The 18,929-nt window shown below is 37.8% G+C and overlaps 1 protein-coding gene and 1 long non-coding RNA gene across 2 annotated transcripts; both read right to left on the bottom strand.

Moving 5' to 3' along the window:
- Positions 1-2,908: 2,908 nt before the first annotated feature.
- On the bottom strand, positions 2,909-4,809 carry LOC135265942 (uncharacterized). The gene is made up of 2 exons (XR_010333826.1): positions 4,245-4,809; positions 2,909-3,543 (listed from the first exon to the last, which is right to left on the bottom strand). It is a non-coding gene; the product is annotated as an uncharacterized LOC135265942 (long non-coding RNA).
- Positions 4,810-14,075: 9,266 nt separating this feature from the next.
- LOC100141955 (ORF 1) lies at positions 14,076-15,353 on the bottom strand. The gene has a single exon (XM_064356242.1). It carries the CDS (start codon positions 15,351-15,353, stop codon positions 14,076-14,078), a length of 1,278 nt encoding a protein of 425 aa, XP_064212312.1.
- Positions 15,354-18,929: the final 3,576 nt, after the last annotated feature.

Genomic DNA, 18,929 nt, shown 5'->3' with positions numbered 1-18,929 from the left:
AAAATGCAATCAAACTTTAAAAGCAAAATAACTACGGGCAATTCAAATCGCCCGCGATAACACTTAGTACGCGCTGGCCACAATAGATGTGCTAGTGACACTTTCGCTCTATCGGGACAAGGACAGATGCGTTTCTGTAAAACTGTTATTCTGGGTTTCTAACTTTATCCCGAAGGAAGCTATGAGCATGTAAACACAACGTCCTCCAATTTTCCACATTTTTTACAAAAACTGTCTTTATCATAATGAAAGCAATTCTGAATCACACAACTATCTCAGATTCGATCTCCGGAGGAACGTCCGGAGTGTTTTGAGGTGGACTGCTCAACGATTATAATTTAGAGGGACGAACAAGCCCAGAATCCCAGACGCGACGCTTATGGCAACAGCTGACTACAGCGCTTGCTTAACATCGTCGTCATTTTGCCGGTCTATAGCAATGAATCAGTGATTCATTCAACCTAAAGTTGTCTCTGATTGCCTGTAGAGGCGCTATCGCTCTGTTATTTTAAAAGCACATAAAGACTGTAAAAAACCACTCACCCCCTTTGCACAGAGTTCGTAAAAATGTTCCTTTGGTTCTATTATATCAGCCTGGGCGCATTAACACAGTTTTTGTTCGTATTTGGCGTACTTTATTCTCCATAAACACAATCAAGAGGCAGGTCGTTGTGCGCGCCAAGTCCACAGCCCGCGGGCGCCCGAATATTGAAATTCACAAATATTTTACAAAACACTTGCACCACTTTGCACTTTAGAACCATCCAGCACGATTATTCACTGGCTTCGTTTGACAACCTCGCTGTGACGACTGTCAAAAGCAGCGTACAAATTCATGCAAAGCCAAAGCACGCTTGGAAATGTTTTTTCATTTTTACGGGCAAAGTTAACTTTGTTTGCATCCCTATATGTCGTAGGAGTGCGTTCATAAACACACTCCGTGACAACTCTAGGGGTATTATTCTTCGGTATTATTAGATGCATAATTGCATATTAGACGTTTATAAACGCTCTCCTACGCTCGTGCACAAATTGCGCAAGCGTTCATAAACTTTCGATTAATACGCACACTAGATATGTTCTTTGGCGGGCGCTAGAGGGAAGTGAGTATGGAAAATGTGAGTACCGAGATCTGACTTCGGATTCTTATTTCTTAAACACCAAACTATGAGAAAACCCATGTTGCCGGGAGCGGCGGCGGTGCCTTTTCATCTCTCAACCCCTTCTCACACCCCGTATAGCACTGCGTCTATCGTCACAACATTTCTTGGGTTTTTGCTAAAATACTGGATTCGGTTTAAATTAACTTTGTTTCTCATCTCAAATCATCACATTTTTTAACCCTGCCTTACAATTTTGTTGATAATTATATCGGGTGTGTCAAAAATCGCGGACACGCTCTTGAGAGTGATTAATTACTACCATTATTACTGACCGCTAAAAAAATTATTGCTTCTTATTTAAGAATCAGCAGCTCGTAAAAGTTGAAAAAATGCATACTTTAGTGTGGAATTGTTGGAAAAGCAGACCCGTTAACTTTGTTTTTATTAATATATATTTTAATGTTTACATGAATTATTTCTAATTTTTCAAAAAGAATTGTAGGAAAACATTTTCTTTAGTTTTAGAAATGAGTTAAAAACACCAGTTTAAAAATGCAAAATTAGACAACACGTAGTATTTTTCTAAATATATAAAAATAGGTGTATCTGTACAGCGTTGCCATTTTTGCTTTTGATTTCTCTCTTTCTTTAAAAAAAGAAAGGTTTTGTGAATTTTTCTTTATCGAAAATAGTATTTTGTAGAGCTCCCTCTAACTGTTCGTAAGAGCCTATCTGCGATTTGTGACCAATATATTATCCCATTATCCAATCAGAGAAGGGGTACCTAAGGATCAAATTCGCGGATCATGCATCACTTCCACCTGCCCAACTTGCACATGTTGGCTTCACAACAAATTTCAATTTTTGAAGTTTTGAATATTAACCACCTATTTCTATTGCATTTTTGAATTCGTTTTTTCAAACTGAGTAAAATGTATCTTAGCTGATAATATTTGTCTGTCATAGCTTTTGTTAATTTTTTTCACAAAATTTTTATTTGCTGATGTTCCTTCAAAACATCACAGCTCTTAAACCTAACCGAAGGTTTGAAGAGTCTTCTAGAATTTTCAAGATTATCAGCTGTCCAATTGGAAGGCGCGTATGATTTTGTCAAATTGATGATTATAAAATGGTCATAACTCAATGTTTTCAAATACAACGACCCTATTTTCTCAAAGGCAATCGAAAGATCATCGACATTTATGATGACTTTTACCAAAACGTCCTATACCTGTAACTAAAAGTTTTTGAAATATTCACAAATAAGGCTTTTATGTACTTTTCATCGTTAATCAAGTAGGCATTGCAAAATGGTCAACATTTATCAAATTTGAACTTTTTTTTTAGTTTTTAGCTAATTTATTATCGAATTAGTAGTAAAACAATAATATTTAATTATGGTTTATTATAACATAGTCAATTTACCATCGACCTTTGAACGTCTTAAATGAAATTGGTGGACAATTTGAACATTTGTATTAATTAATAGCAAAACTTTATCGCGTTTTTAAAAGTTTACTGTATTAGTAAAAATGAAAATAATGAGTCTCGCAGAGACTCTCTTGCGAGAACACTGTAAAAGTTTAGCAGTGCATTTGGTCTCACATTTTTGAAGTAATAAATTGAGTTAATTAGTGCATTTTACATCAGTGTATTGCTTATTTTTTTGTGCATCATTTGATGTAACAGTGATTTCTCTTATGTCATCTTGAGTACTACAACGAAGGTAATTTAGTTGAATTTAGTTTATCGGTTTCAAACGATTGATTATCGTGCTGCTCGTCAGATATCTTCAGTTTATCTTCACTTTTTCTTACTTTTTCTTACTCTTGATTATTTGAATTATTTATTTATTTAGCATTTAATTTTTCAAAATGCCTTTTTCTTGTTTAAAATGTAAAGATCCGGTCAATGAAAATCAAACTAAATCATTTATCAAATGCGATGGTTGTGAAAGACCGGTACATGTAAATTGCTCAGATCTCTCGGCTGCTGAAATTAAATGTTTTGAGTTAAGGCCAAATTCTAAGCGTAGATTTAAATATATTTTGTATGGACTGTGAACAGGGGTTGCATCAGCTTCCAAAAATTCTCTCGCTAGTTACTGACTTGAAACAAGAGATCAATAAGTTAAACGAAAAGATTGAAAACATTTCTAACCCGGTTCGTTCTAATACTTCACTCTCTCCTATGGTCATGGAAGAAATTATTTCTGAAATATCTGAAAGAAATAAAAGGTCTTCTAACTTACTTATTTATGGTGTAACGGAAGCTGGTTCGTCCAAGAAAGAACAATCTGACTTAGACTGTGCCTTGATCTCGGATATATTGAACAATTTGGGCTCATCAGCAACTCAACAAATCAAGCCGGTTAGGTTGGGAAAATATGATGCTTCCAATACAGTTCGATCACGTCCAATAAAGGTTAATCTGTTTTCTGCTGATTTAGTTCAGAATGTCATTAGAAATGTGAAAAAACTGAAAGGTTTACAAAAATTTTCAGCGTTGGCATTCTCTTATGACCGAACTCCTCGACAAATTGAATTATACAAAACGGTGAAACAGGAGTTACTTATGCGGCTACAAAATGGTGAGGAGAATTTAAAAATAATATATCGTAATGGTGTTCCCACCATAATTAATCAGTCCCATTCGGAAAACTAAATTTGTCCAACACCATATCAGGTCAATTTGAAATCTATTATCAGAACGTCAGAGGTTTGAATTCTAAAACGGATCATTTTTTTTCTAATTGTTTGGATTTACATTATGATATTATTTGCGTCACGGAAACCTGGCTAAGTGATTCTGTCTTTGATTCTGAATTACTACCCGATCAATATAATGTGATTCGTTGTGATCGTAAGTTTTCTCTGGTTAAACTGTCGAAGGGAGGTGGTGTTCTACTCGCTATCAAAAATAATATTACTTTCTCCCGAATTAATACTTCTGATCTTTCTGCCGTTGTGCCTTTAATTGATATTGTCTTGTGTAAATGTCTTATAAATATGCAAAGTGTGACTCTAGGAGTTATCTATATACCACCAAATGTCACGGCAAATGAGCTTGATCTATTTACCGCTGGATTAGAACAACTTATTTTGGGCCGTCAGTTTATTTTGTTTGGTGACTTTAACCTACCTGATTTCGGGAAAACAAACGAATCACGAAAATCGCAGGTTTTTCACAACTTCATAAATGTCCTTGACGCTATTCAGCATAACTCAGTAATGAACCCTAACAACAATCTTTTGGATCTTGTATTTTCTTCCAGTGAGATGAACCTAAACGTCACTAAGTGTGACTTTCCATTAGTGTTCGAAGACTTCCATCATCCTTCAATATCTATCTCTCTACAAGTAACAAAAAACCTAAATTATCCTTCTTTTCCTTGTAACAATAGCTTAGTCTATAACTTTCACAAAGCTAATTTTCCTTTATTATATAATGCATTTTGTGATATCAACTGGTCTTTTCTAAATGACTTTTCCAATGTCAATGAAGCTATTGAGTCATTTTACTCGGTTATCTATCAACTATTTGATTTGTATGTTCCGAAAAAACGTAGACAAAAGTCTAGTTATCCGATATGGTTTACTCCTGAAATTAAATACAATCTTAAGACCAAAAGGTACTTTAGGAAAAAATGGCTACAAAGTAATAGAAATATTATGTTTTATTATAACGAATTTAAACGATTACGTAGTCTAACTAAGAAACAAATCTCGATTGCTTATCAATCTTATGTCAGCCATATGGAAACAAATATAAATTCCAATTCTTCCGACATCTGGAAATTTTTAAATCAAAAGAGAGGTTGTTCTCGTATACCAGGAAGAATTTTTACTGAAGATAAATCTTCTGACTTTGCTGATCCTCAAAGTATTGTTAATGGCTTTGCTCATTTTTTTTCTTCGGCTGCACTCATAAATATGGAGGAAAATTTACTCTTTCCTGAAACATGTAACTGGGGTTTAAATTTCCAGTTTTCTTCAATATCTTTGGATCAAACTGTTTCTATTATGAAAAAGCTTTCAAACAAATTTACTGCCGGTGATGACCTGATTCCTTCTTTTATTGTTCGTGATTGTAGCGATGTTTTCGCTCAGCCGTTAACAAGGATATTCAATCTTGCAATTAATACATCTACTTTTCCCGAATTATGGAAGCGAGCTAGGGTATGTCCAGTTTTCAAAAAAGGGGACAATGCTATTATTTGTAACTATCGACAGATTTCTATACTTTCTAATTTTGCTAAAGTCTTTGAGCAGTGTTTGTATCAGGATATATATTATAGCGTAAAAAATTTTATCTCTCCGGATCAACATGGCTTCGTTAAGGGGCGCTCAACGGTTACGAATCTTGCGCTTATTACACAGTACATTGCAACCAACTTGGATTCTGGTCGTCAGGTAGATGTGATATACACCGATTTTACTAAAGCCTTTGATTCAGTTAGTCATGATATCCTGCTTCATAAGTTAACTTTCTTCGGCTTTTCTTCTTCTTCCCTTCTCCTCCTTCAATCATACCTATCAAATAGAGTTTCCTATGTTTCCTTTAATGGTTTTTCTTCTTTCAATTACTGTGTGAAATCTGGAGTCCCTCAAGGATCAAATTTGGGGCCACTTTTATTTATTCTGTTTATTAATGATTTGTTACTGTCTTTATCCTGTCCTGTTCTTGCGTATGCGGATGATTTAAAAATATTTAATTCTATCACAAATCAAAATGATGCTGACTTGTTACAACTGAACTTAAGTAAAATTGCAGACTGGTGTAACAAATATAAATTACATTTAAATATTAGTAAATGTTGCACAGTTTCTTTCTCTCGATGTCGTTCTCCTTTTCCATCTTCATATTCTATTAACAATTTTGCCCTTGAAAAAAAGGATGCCATTAAAGATCTCGGTATAACTTTTGACTCAGCTATGACATTCATTATCCATGTCGGAAATGTTCGTAATTCCGCCTTCAAGTCGTTAGGTTTTGTTATGCGTATGGGTAAATATTTTTCTGATGTTGCACTGTTAAAAAATCTCTATTATGCTTTTGTCTTAAGTAAAATTGAATACGCATGTCTAATATGGTTTCCAATTTATATCTCTCACTCTATGCTCCTAGACTCAATCCACCGCAGATTTTTGAAATTTTTGTCGTTTAAACTGGATGGAACTTATCCAGAAGTGGGCACCAGCCAAGACGAGCTGCTTGCAAGACATAACATAGTTGCACTTAACATTAGAAGAGAGCACATTTGTCTCAATTTTTTAGATAAATTACTCAGCAATAGGATCGACTGCTCTAACTTATTGGCTCAGATTCCGTTCAATGTCCCACGCATATGTTCAAGATATGAAATTATGTTCCGGCTCCCAACACCTAGAACTAACATTTTGCGTCGTTCACCAGTCTTCATAATATGCAGTCTGGCCAATCATAAATGGGATTAAATTAGATTAAGTCTATTATTTGTATTATTTACATTTTAAATTTATATTAATTTTCGTTATTTTTAGTGTAAGAATACCTGCATCTATAATTTCTTATTTTTTGTAACAATATTTATTTTTGTCCTGTAACTGATAACCTCGTTGGACAATAAAGATTATTATTATTATTATTATTATTATGAGCTAAAATCTATGTTTCGTGTGTTATTTTGATTGGCATTGCAAAAACTGTCATTTGATTTGAAAACTGAGTTATAGTGGCGGTCAGCTCGATTTGCGTGTGCGTCATCAATTTCATTTTTTCATTACTGTAGTGAGACCGTGATTGATGATGGTTGATCGATGTTTAAATGATTTACAACTTATTTTAATTGATTTATTTAATTAATCTTGAATTTTACTTTTGTTTTCTTTTTTCGAAATGGTTTGGCTCGTCTAGTTAATTGATACGCTACATGATCATTTCACTTACCTACGTTGTGTTGTTTTGATGTACGAAGTCACTCTTATAATGATATCGTAATTTGATCTTAATTCTTATCAGAAAGGGTTCCGGATTTATCCGTAACGCAAGTCCGGATTCAAAGTAGTGTCAAAACGCATGGGAGAAGAAATTTAAACCACAAGTTTCCTCCAAAGTTATTTATTACAAGAATAATGAATATTCCGTTGGATGGATTACAATAATCAATGGTTATGAAAGTTTGATCAAATTTGGCCAATTGTTATTTGTTTTTGTATAGTAATGTCGTCAAAACATATCTCAGAGTCGTAACCACAATTCGTTTGAAATTCCAAGTAAATAGTTTCGAAGTTGCTGAGTGATACGAAAAAGTTTTATTGATATGATATGACGTTAATATTTAACATGAATTAATTTAATTCGATAATGTCCAAATAAATTAACCTACGTTTCAGATGATATTGTTCGAACTCATAGGATCTAGGCAATTGACAACGCGTTTCTAAATTACTTGTACCAAAGGCGGATTATAACATGCTCGCGGAATCTTTGATACGTGCATCGCATTGAATTTTGCGCCCTAGTGCCGAAATTCCGTCTCCGGTAAAAGTCAGGTGATCAACACCTAGAATGAATTTCGAATAAAACCCGGACATACAAGCTTTTACAAATCAATCTGAATAAATGTAGAAGTAATTTCTCTCTAAAGTTTTCCGTCCACGAGCTTTGACAAAGACTTGTGCAGAACTTTGCCATGTCGCGATATCAGTTTATTACAGATAATCACGGATGATTATGTCTGCTCGATCGTCCGTAGTAGCCTGCAAGTACGTGGAAGTACTTGCCGTTGGGACGGGAATTACAACGTCCATTCTAAGTACAACGGGCGGAAACTACGACCTGCCACCGCGTCTTAGACCTTGTTAAAGTTGGGGAAGAGCGTCCCCGGGGACTACGACTCTTCCCATGAAGATGGCCAACTCACGAGCCTGTAATTTCTGATCTGGACGCAAAAGAGAAACACTCTTTTGCTTTATCGCCTAACGCGTTGCGGAAGAGAAATCGTTCTACTCTAAACCTATCCTTAACTAGCAACAAATCCTTCTATTTCGTAATATTTTGGTGTATGCAACCTTAAATTATCTGTGTACAACAGTTTGAATAGCACCGTGGGTTTTGGATTTAGACTTTTGTTGTAGTTGAATATTTGTTTGATGCCGTTTCACTCAAATTTGTCGTAACAGATTTAGAAGTTAGAAGCAAAGAATATAAAGAACTTTTAATATTGTAATTTAAAGGTGGGATGGTTGAATTGAAAAATATGAAATTGTTTGTTGCGAGTTATTTTAAGTTGAAAATGATTTATTTAAAATTTATATAGCTGACGTAAGACGAAGCACAAGAATTTAAATAATTACTGGTCTTTTCGGCATTTCCGATGCTTAATAACTTGGTGGTTACGAGAGAATTTATGAAATGAATGATAATGATCACTATTTCGAAATGACTTAAATGATTTAATATTATAATATTAAATGAATAAAAAATTAATTAATCCTTTTGAGGGCCTACCTAGAAATTTTAATCCTCCTAACGCAGGGGGTTAGCTGCTTCCCAGGTGTTGTAGTTCGCAGCACTACCTAATCGAACGAACACTAAACTTGTCTCGTTTTTAACTTACTCACTAATCACTAACGCTATCACTTAATTCAAGAATTTAAATTAATTTAATTTAAAATTACGCTTAAATGCACTTAGTACAATTTAGACGCACTAAAAGGTAAACGAAGATGTTTTTTTAATTTATAAAAATTTAAAAGGGCAACACGACAATCGACTACCTCGAAAGACCGTCAAAAATCGAATCCCTCCTAAAGTCAAGGGCTCATCTTGCGTAAGCTACACTAACTCGCTTACCCCACTACCCTTGTTAAGTAGTTTCCACATATGCGAAATTTTGCAAATTTGACTCTTATGATGTCTTGGCATTTGATCAAACCTTGTTTAACTTTCTAAATATTATTATTAATTAACAGCTGGGGTGTTTTCCGATTAACAATTTCATTATAATTAAACATTAAATTTGGTAATCGTCGATCTGAACTGAATACAATACAAGAACGCTATGGAATTTCCCCAAATATCCTGAAAGAGAAATTAAACTCCAAAATTGGTTGTTGTCAGGTCTGAAGTTGTTTTTGGGAACACAATGAAATGAATTTTGTGTAACAACAAATTTTGTTTGTTTAAATAACACAGAAAATATAAGGAAGAACCCCGTGAGGAAACTGTAATTTTGGTCGTACTACCCCTTGTTAGATGTCGCCCCCAGTACTACACCGGTACTATTTTAACATTTCCGCGTTTTTCTCCAATTTCCTTAGGGATTTTCCTGTCTACTTTCCTCTTAGGATTATGTTAGTAACGGGCAGCAATCGTGTCATGCAATTTTTTTGCTTACAATAATTTAATTAAATAGAATGATTTATACATCCGAATTTCGACGGCTGCGCCTTAAATATTAGGGTTAAATTTTACATCAAAATGTTCAGAAAAATTTCGCGTGTTTTTCTAAACTACTGGTTTCGTGATCTGATGTTGATTTAACAAAGAAAACGTTAATTTCGCTGCAATTTCTTATAAGGAATGCACATGTGTGCTTGTAATTTGATATTCTTTTAAAAAGCTCTGTTCTGTAACGAATTTGTCAACACCCCCTATTCAAGCGGCACTTGACCAACGTCGTTTTGGCTATACTAATCTAGTTAACAGACATGAATTTCAATCGACCAATTCGTTCTTGAAGTTTTGCAACAATTTGTTAACAATTACGCCGAATAAAATAAATTATTCAATTTTATTTGATGACTGGAGTACACTGCATAAAGACTCAACTTTTTGGTACGAAACGTTACGGGAATTTTTGAATAAGATGAAATTTTGATTCTTTCTCGAGTTGTTTACTGATCATCAACGTGCCTTAAATTGGCTCATAAATTCCTTTCTTTTTGAAACGTGACTAGTTAATTTCTAAACAAAATTTTGGATTTAATTTTAGGTTTATCAATAAATTTTGGCTATTTTAAACGAAAGTAAATTAATTATGCTTTTGTGAGAAAATCATTGGATTAGCTGGGCGACTGTGGTGCAGAGCCAGGCCGTCGCCAACCCCCATATCTTTGCATATCCACTTGTTAAAACACATGGCCTTTCGACCACCCAATTTGGCGATTTATAACGTTTTTAACAGTTCTTGGAAAGTTTCGTGGGAACGATAATTTTCTAAACATTTTAATGCTAACAAAGGAATAAATAAGTTAAATTAAAATTTGTTGCAACTTTTGAATTGAAGTTGAATTAATATTGTCAAAGAACTAAACGTTTAAACTGACTCCGAATATTTTGCGCTGGTTAATAAAAAAAAAATTTTAAATACCGCGATCATCACATTCGCCCCCTGTCTTGCGTTGCTTCGTAGATGCAGCGTAAGACACCGCGTGTAGGTTTGCTGTCCTCTGGTTGGTGGTCGGAATGGTGGAATCACCAGATGGTGGATGCGCCCATAATGTCAGAAACGCTCGAATTGGTAGATACGCCTCGAGATTGGCCCTCATGAACTTCTTGCGGTTTTATTTTAGTCGTCTCGTCGGTGGTAGAATTTCAAATTTGTCATGTTGTATACACCTTTAATTTCGTTCGTCACTGGGTCGGCGATTTGGTATGTGTTTGGATGAGGCTTGGCGATTATTTTGTACGGACCACTGTACAAAGGCATGAACTTGGCGAATTGGTGGGTTCTGGTATCGGAAGTCACTTTGTTCTTCAGTAGGACCCAATCTTCAATTTCCAGTACGGTAACTTCACCCTTTTGGTTTTTCTGCCGTAAGTTCGCATGATGTCTCAAGTATTCGCGAGCCTTTTCATGAATTTCTTCTCTCGTGAGTGGCGGACGTACAGGCAGTAAACCCGATGTGACTGCATCTAGTGGGTTTGGTGGTGTTCTGCCGTACAGGATTTCATATGGAGAAAATCCGGTACTGATGTGTGGCACGTAGTTCAAACAATCTTCGATGTTGCTCAAATGGTTGACCCAACTGGTGTGGTTTTCTTTACAATACGCTCGGAAAATTCTCCCCAGCTCCCGCATTACGCGCTCGCTAGGGTTCGATTCTGGGTGACGAATCGACGAGAGCGTTGGTTGAATGTCGGCAGCTCTCAAACTATTCTGCCAAGTGTTCGAAATAAATTGTGTCCCGTGGTCGCTTAACACACATTTGGGTTTGATGTACCCAGAGAAATCCTCTATGAGACGTTTGGCAGCGATTTTGGCGGTGGCTTTTCTCAGTGGGTAAAGTTTGAGAAACTTGCTGAAGACGTCAATGACCACAAATACATAGGACGCCCCCAATCGTCCTGTTGGTAAAGGCCCATAGAAATCGACGCAAACTAGGTCTCCAATGTGGTCGTAAAGGATTGGCGTTAATGGACCCTGATGTGGACGGTTGGAACTTTTTGTCTTCTGACAAAGGTCACAACTTCGTAGACGTTTCTTAATTGTACGATACATGTTCGGCCAGTAGTACTCGCGCTTCATGGAATTGTACACTTTGGTTGCCCCGAAATGGCCCAGGAGTTGGTGATGGTAATCCACGAGCTTAATTACCAAACTCTCAGGTATGGCCAGGCAAACGTCGTTTGAATTTTGAGATCTGTGAACTAACACATTATTTGTGAAATTATATTGGGACCAAACCCGTTGAGTTCTCGCATCTGGAGCAGCTGCACCGGATTGTTTGTTGGCAATTATTTGACTCAAAACAGGATCATCTGATTGGTGTTGTTTGAGATCGGACATCAGTTGGAGAATTTCAGGTGTGTTGTTGACTTCAAACATTGCAACTATTGGTTGTTCACGTGGATATTCATAACTGGCTTCACCGTCGGACGGGTATCGTGACAGGATGTCGGCAATTACATTATCCTTTCCTTTTACCAACTCGATTTCGTAGTCGTACTGTCCTAGTATCAAAGTCCATCGAGTTAGGCGTTCACTGAGCAAACGACAACGGCTCAGAAATTTCAAAGCTTGGTGGTCGGTTCGGATGATGATTTTTGTGACTTGGATGTAGATTCGAAATTTGTGTAAGGCAAAAATGACGCCGAGTAATTCCTTTTCTGTAGTCGTGTAGTTGAGTTCGGGTCCTTTCAAAGAGCGACTTGCAAAAGCGATCACACCTCGCGAACCGTCTTCCTGAATTTGATACAATTCCGCCCCCAATCCGTAACCAGAACTGTCAGTTTGGACGTAGAATATTTTATTCAGGTCGGGGTAACGTAACAACACAGCTTCGAGGAACAGATCTTTCACACGATCGAAAGCTTCTTGTTCATTTCGTCCCCATCTCCATTTTTCACCCTTTCGAAGTAGTTTGTTTAAGTCTTGTGTGGCTGCACTGTATCGAGCACAAAATTTTCGATAAAAATTACAAAGTCCCAGGAAGGCTCGAACGTGTTTAGTTTTCTGGGGAACCGGAAAATTTCGGATGGCGCTGATTTTTTCCGGGTCGGCTTTGATACCGTTGATTGTGAGAATGTGCCCCAGAAATTTCACTTCCTTTTGTATGAAATTGGATTTTTCGAGATTTATCGTCATTCTAGCTTGCTTCAATTTTTCGAAAACTTGTCGGAGATGTTCTAAATGTTCGTTTAGCGTTTCGGAAGCCACTAACAAATCGTCGATATAATTCACGACGAATTCGCGAACTTCTGTTCCTAACACTACGTCCATTGCACGACTGAATGAACCCACAGCAGTTTTTAACCCGAAAGGTAGGACTTGGTATGTGTAACTGCGACCGTTGTACAGAAAGGCGGTGTACTGTCTGCTTTCTGGCGAAAGTGGGATTTGCCAGTACGACGATCTCAAATCAATGGTGGACATGTAGCGAATTCCGTGAAATCGACGTAATAATTCGTCAGCAGCGGGTGGTGACTCACAATCGGCGATCATTTTGGAATTGATCATTCGGGCGTCGAGGCAAATTCTCACCGTTCCATCTTTCTTTTTCACTACCGTCATGGGACTTGCGTAAGGTGACGCCTCACGTTTTATTACCCCCAAGTCTAACATTTCCTGAATTGTGGCGTCGACGGCAGGACGTAGAGCAAAAGGTACTGGGTACGGTCGTTTCAAGAAGGGAGTCTTGTCGTGTAGTTTTATTTCGTGAGTGTATTTGTGTGTTAGCCCTGGACGCGAACTAAAGATACATCTGTACTCTTGCAGCAGGTGTATTAATTTCCGTTTCTCGGCCTCAGGAATTTTTAATGGGTCCACCTTGGCTTGTAGGGCACTGGGTGACTCTAAGTGTTGCTTTTTGTTACAAGTCGTGATCGGCGCCGAATGATTGACTTCGATGTGACCAACAAGATCTTCCACATAATCCTCCGGTTCCGGTGGTATCTCCGTGGTTTTTCTAAACGGAAAACTGTGGTGCTTCTCCCCGTTTCTCAAAAGGATTTCGTTGTTATCGAAATCGATGACCGCGCGTTGTTCATTTAGCCAGTCTGCTCCCAAAATGGTTGGCTTGATTAAATTTTTAACGACAAGCGCCACGACGGGGTAGAGATGTTCGTCGATTTTGATTTCCAGGTAACACTGAATAACAACCTGGCAACTTCGCTGGCCGATGGCTCCACGAAGATGGATTGAGGTAACCGGTAATGTGGGCGGTTTGTTTCCGGTCTCGATCAACTTGGACCAAACTTCTTCGGAAATACAGCTGACTTCACTTCCGGTGTCCAAAAGCGCGGTGACTGATTGTTGTTGAGAGATTTGGATCTTAATCTCCGGCACGACCCTTTGTATGTTGTTGTTACCTGCGGCAGCGGATTTAATTATAGAAAAAACATTTAACTTAACCTGGGATGCTCGCGGTCGAGCATCGTTTTCCCCTTCTGTTGACTGTGACGAAGTTGAACGTTTACGTTTCTCTCCCGTCCTCAATTGTTGGTTCCTGCTGTCGCTTTGTGGGCCGTGCTGCTGGCCGGAGTACTTTAGGCCCCGTCCTGTACTCCGCCCCCGTTTCCCGAATTCTTGGAGTTTCGTGATGTTTCACCCTGCGCTCTCGAACTTGTGTTGTTGCGGTTGTCGTTGGGGTTGTTTTTGCGCCAGTGATTGTTGCTGTTGTTTCCGTTGTTATTGTGCCAACGGTTGTTGCTGGTGCTGGGTTGGTTGTTGCGCCATTGTTGTTCGTCACTTGAGCGTTTTGGGAAACCATTTCCACGATTTGCAGGAGCCGCAGGACGAGTTACTTCGTGGCGGTCAATGTTTGGCCGCGGGCGCTTTGGCTCGTTACGCCGCTGGTGGTCTGTTGCGCGGGGTCGTTCCCTGGGAGCGATGTTGGTTTTCTCTCCCGGATTTTGTCCCGGAATTTCTTGAGCTGCCAGGAATTCGGCGGCATCCGTGGTGGTACAGATTTTCTCTAATACCCACAACGACTGTATTCTTTCGGGGAAGTGACGCAGTAATTCATCCAGCAACACTTCCTCCGATAAAGGTGTTGTTAACATGTTCGCCATGTCGACGTAATAAGCAAAATGCGACAGCATCGTGCCCCTGGTTTCGTCATAGCGGCCTGTAGCGATTTGAAATCTGATGTCCCGTTGACGCTTGGCCGACCAGTAGGTCCGGAGAAAGTCCCGTCGAAAGTCCTCGTAACCACGCCACTTCTTCTGGAATATTCCCGTCCAATGTTTGGCATTGCCTTTCAAGCAATCCATGGCGACTCCCAAAAGACGCTGCGAGTCGAGCCCGAAAAAACGTCCATATTCTTCAATGGCTCGTAAGAATTTCACCGGATTTTGCCTTTTCAGGCCTTCGAAAGATGGTCGTTCAGGAGCTGGAAGTGGGCGATCCAGCAAGCTCCGGAGTACTCCGGAAATTGCGGCCACATTGTCTGTTGTGATTGGCATAGGTGGTGAGGCCATCACTGCTCCCGAAGTCGCTGATGTGGTCGAACTTCCCGGCTCTTGCACAAGAGGGCTCGCAAGAGGGGCTGGTTCCGGAGCTACCGGAATTTCCGGGTCGGGTTCTGGCGAAGTCGTCCCGTCGCTAGGTAGTGGAGTGACTTGCCAACCATCGACATCAGCGGCGGCGCTGGTACTTGGACGTACCTGAAGGATGGCTTGCGGTCTTTGAACCGCTGTCGACGTCGATGGCGCCGCGAAGTTTGGCACATTCCTTGGTTGTTGGGAGTTTAACCAACGAACGAACCACGTCGGCATTTCTTGCGGTGGGGCTCCGGCGTTTCCGGTGTTCCTGTTGTTTTCCATGTCGACAACCTTCAATCTCGGGTATCGAACGATCAAATAAATTGGAGTCCTAGAAATTTTAATAACACAGCAGTATCTTATTTACGGCAATTTTCCCCTCGGAAATGACACTTTATGACTTTGAATCCTGGTCACGGCACCAATAAAAATGTAGTGAGACCGTGATTGATGATGGTTGATCGATGTTTAAATGATTTACAACTTATTTTAATTGATTTATTTAATTAATCTTGAATTTTACTTTTGTTTTCTTTTTTCGAAATGGTTTGGCTCGTCTAGTTAATTGATACGCTACATGATCATTTCACTTACCTACGTTGTGTTGTTTTGATGTACGAAGTCACTCTTATAATGATATCGTAATTTGATCTTAATTCTTATCAGAAAGGGTTCCGGATTTATCCGTAACGCAAGTCCGGATTCAAAGTAGTGTCAAAACGCATGGGAGAAGAAATTTAAACCACAAGTTTCCTCCAAAGTTATTTATTACAAGAATAATGAATATTCCGTTGGATGGATTACAATAATCAATGGTTATGAAAGTTTGATCAAATTTGGCCAATTGTTATTTGTTTTTGTATAGTAATGTCGTCAAAACATATCTCAGAGTCGTAACCACAATTCGTTTGAAATTCCAAGTAAATAGTTTCGAAGTTGCTGAGTGATACGAAAAAGTTTTATTGATATGATATGACGTTAATATTTAACATGAATTAATTTAATTCGATAATGTCCAAATAAATTAACCTACGTTTCAGATGATATTGTTCGAACTCATAGGATCTAGGCAATTGACAACGCGTTTCTAAATTACTTGTACCAAAGGCGGATTATAACATGCTCGCGGAATCTTTGATACGTGCATCGCATTGAATTTTGCGCCCTAGTGCCGAAATTCCGTCTCCGGTAAAAGTCAGGTGATCAACACCTAGAATGAATTTCGAATAAAACCCGGACATACAAGCTTTTACAAATCAATCTGAATAAATGTAGAAGTAATTTCTCTCTAAAGTTTTCCGTCCACGAGCTTTGACAAAGACTTGTGCAGAACTTTGCCATGTCGCGATATCAGTTTATTACAGATAATCACGGATGATTATGTCTGCTCGATCGTCCGTAGTAGCCTGCAAGTACGTGGAAGTACTTGCCGTTGGGACGGGAATTACAACGTCCATTCTAAGTACAACGGGCGGAAACTACGACCTGCCACCGCGTCTTAGACCTTGTTAAAGTTGGGGAAGAGCGTCCCCGGGGACTACGACTCTTCCCATGAAGATGGCCAACTCACGAGCCTGTAATTTCTGATCTGGACGCAAAAGAGAAACACTCTTTTGCTTTATCGCCTAACGCGTTGCGGAAGAGAAATCGTTCTACTCTAAACCTATCCTTAACTAGCAACAAATCCTTCTATTTCGTAATATTTTGGTGTATGCAACCTTAAATTATCTGTGTACAACAGTTTGAATAGCACCGTGGGTTTTGGATTTAGACTTTTGTTGTAGTTGAATATTTGTTTGATGCCGTTTCACTCAAATTTGTCGTAACAGATTTAGAAGTTAGAAGCAAAGAATATAAAGAACTTTTAATATTGTAATTTAAAGGTGGGATGGTTGAATTGAAAAATATGAAATTGTTTGTTGCGAGTTATTTTAAGTTGAAAATGATTTATTTAAAATTTATATAGCTGACGTAAGACGAAGCACAAGAATTTAAATAATTACTGGTCTTTTCGGCATTTCCGATGCTTAATAACTTGGTGGTTACGAGAGAATTTATGAAATGAATGATAATGATCACTATTTCGAAATGACTTAAATGATTTAATATTATAATATTAAATGAATAAAAAATTAATTAATCCTTTTGAGGGCCTACCTAGAAATTTTAATCCTCCTAACGCAGGGGGTTAGCTGCTTCCCAGGTGTTGTAGTTCGCAGCACTACCTAATCGAACGAACACTAAACTTGTCTCGTTTTTAACTTACTCACTAATCACTAACGCTATCACTTAATTCAAGAATTTAAATTAATTTAATTTAAAATTACGCTTAAATGCACTTAGTACAATTTAGACGCACTAAAAGGTAAACGAAGATGTTTTTTTAATTTATAAAAATTTAAAAGGGCAACACGACAATCGACTACCTCGAAAGACCGTCAAAAATCGAATCCCTCCTAAAGTCAAGGGCTCATCTTGCGTAAGCTACACTAACTCGCTTACCCCACTACCCTTGTTAAGTAGTTTCCACATATGCGAAATTTTGCAAATTTGACTCTTATGATGTCTTGGCATTTGATCAAACCTTGTTTAACTTTCTAAATATTATTATTAATTAACAGCTGGGGTGTTTTCCGATTAACAATTTCATTATAATTAAACATTAAATTTGGTAATCGTCGATCTGAACTGAATACAATACAAGAACGCTATGGAATTTCCCCAAATATCCTGAAAGAGAAATTAAACTCCAAAATTGGTTGTTGTCAGGTCTGAAGTTGTTTTTGGGAACACAATGAAATGAATTTTGTGTAACAACAAATTTTGTTTGTTTAAATAACACAGAAAATATAAGGAAGAACCCCGTGAGGAAACTGTAATTTTGGTCGTACTACCCCTTGTTAGATGTCGCCCCCAGTACTACACCGGTACTATTTTAACATTTCCGCGTTTTTCTCCAATTTCCTTAGGGATTTTCCTGTCTACTTTCCTCTTAGGATTATGTTAGTAACGGGCAGCAATCGTGTCATGCAATTTTTTTGCTTACAATAATTTAATTAAATAGAATGATTTATACATCCGAATTTCGACGGCTGCGCCTTAAATATTAGGGTTAAATTTTACATCAAAATGTTCAGAAAAATTTCGCGTGTTTTTCTAAACTACTGGTTTCGTGATCTGATGTTGATTTAACAAAGAAAACGTTAATTTCGCTGCAATTTCTTATAAGGAATGCACATGTGTGCTTGTAATTTGATATTCTTTTAAAAAGCTCTGTTCTGTAACGAATTTGTCAACACCCCCTATTCAAGCGGCACTTGACCAACGTCGTTTTGGCTATACTAATCTAGTTAACAGACATGAATTTCAATCGACCAATTCGTTCTTGAAGTTTTGCAACAATTTGTTAACAATTACGCCGAATAAAATAAATTATTCAATTTTATTTGATGACTGGAGTACACTGCATAAAGACTCAACTTTTTGGTACGAAACGTTACGGGAATTTTTGAATAAGATGAAATTTTGATTCTTTCTCGAGTTGTTTACTGATCATCAACGTGCCTTAAATTGGCTCATAAATTCCTTTCTTTTTGAAACGTGACTAGTTAATTTCTAAACAAAATTTTGGATTTAATTTTAGGTTTATCAATAAATTTTGGCTATTTTAAACGAAAGTAAATTAATTATGCTTTTGTGAGAAAATCATTGGATTAGCTGGGCGACTGTGGTGCAGAGCCAGGCCGTCGCCAACCCCCATATCTTTGCATATCCACTTGTTAAAACACATGGCCTTTCGACCACCCAATTTGGCGATTTATAACGTTTTTAACAGTTCTTGGAAAGTTTCGTGGGAAC

This window comes from Tribolium castaneum, chromosome 4 (assembly GCF_031307605.1).
Source record: "Tribolium castaneum strain GA2 chromosome 4, icTriCast1.1, whole genome shotgun sequence".
NCBI classification, from domain to species: Eukaryota; Metazoa; Arthropoda; class Insecta; order Coleoptera; family Tenebrionidae; genus Tribolium; species Tribolium castaneum.
This window is presented reverse-complemented; position numbering and strand designations above follow the sequence as displayed.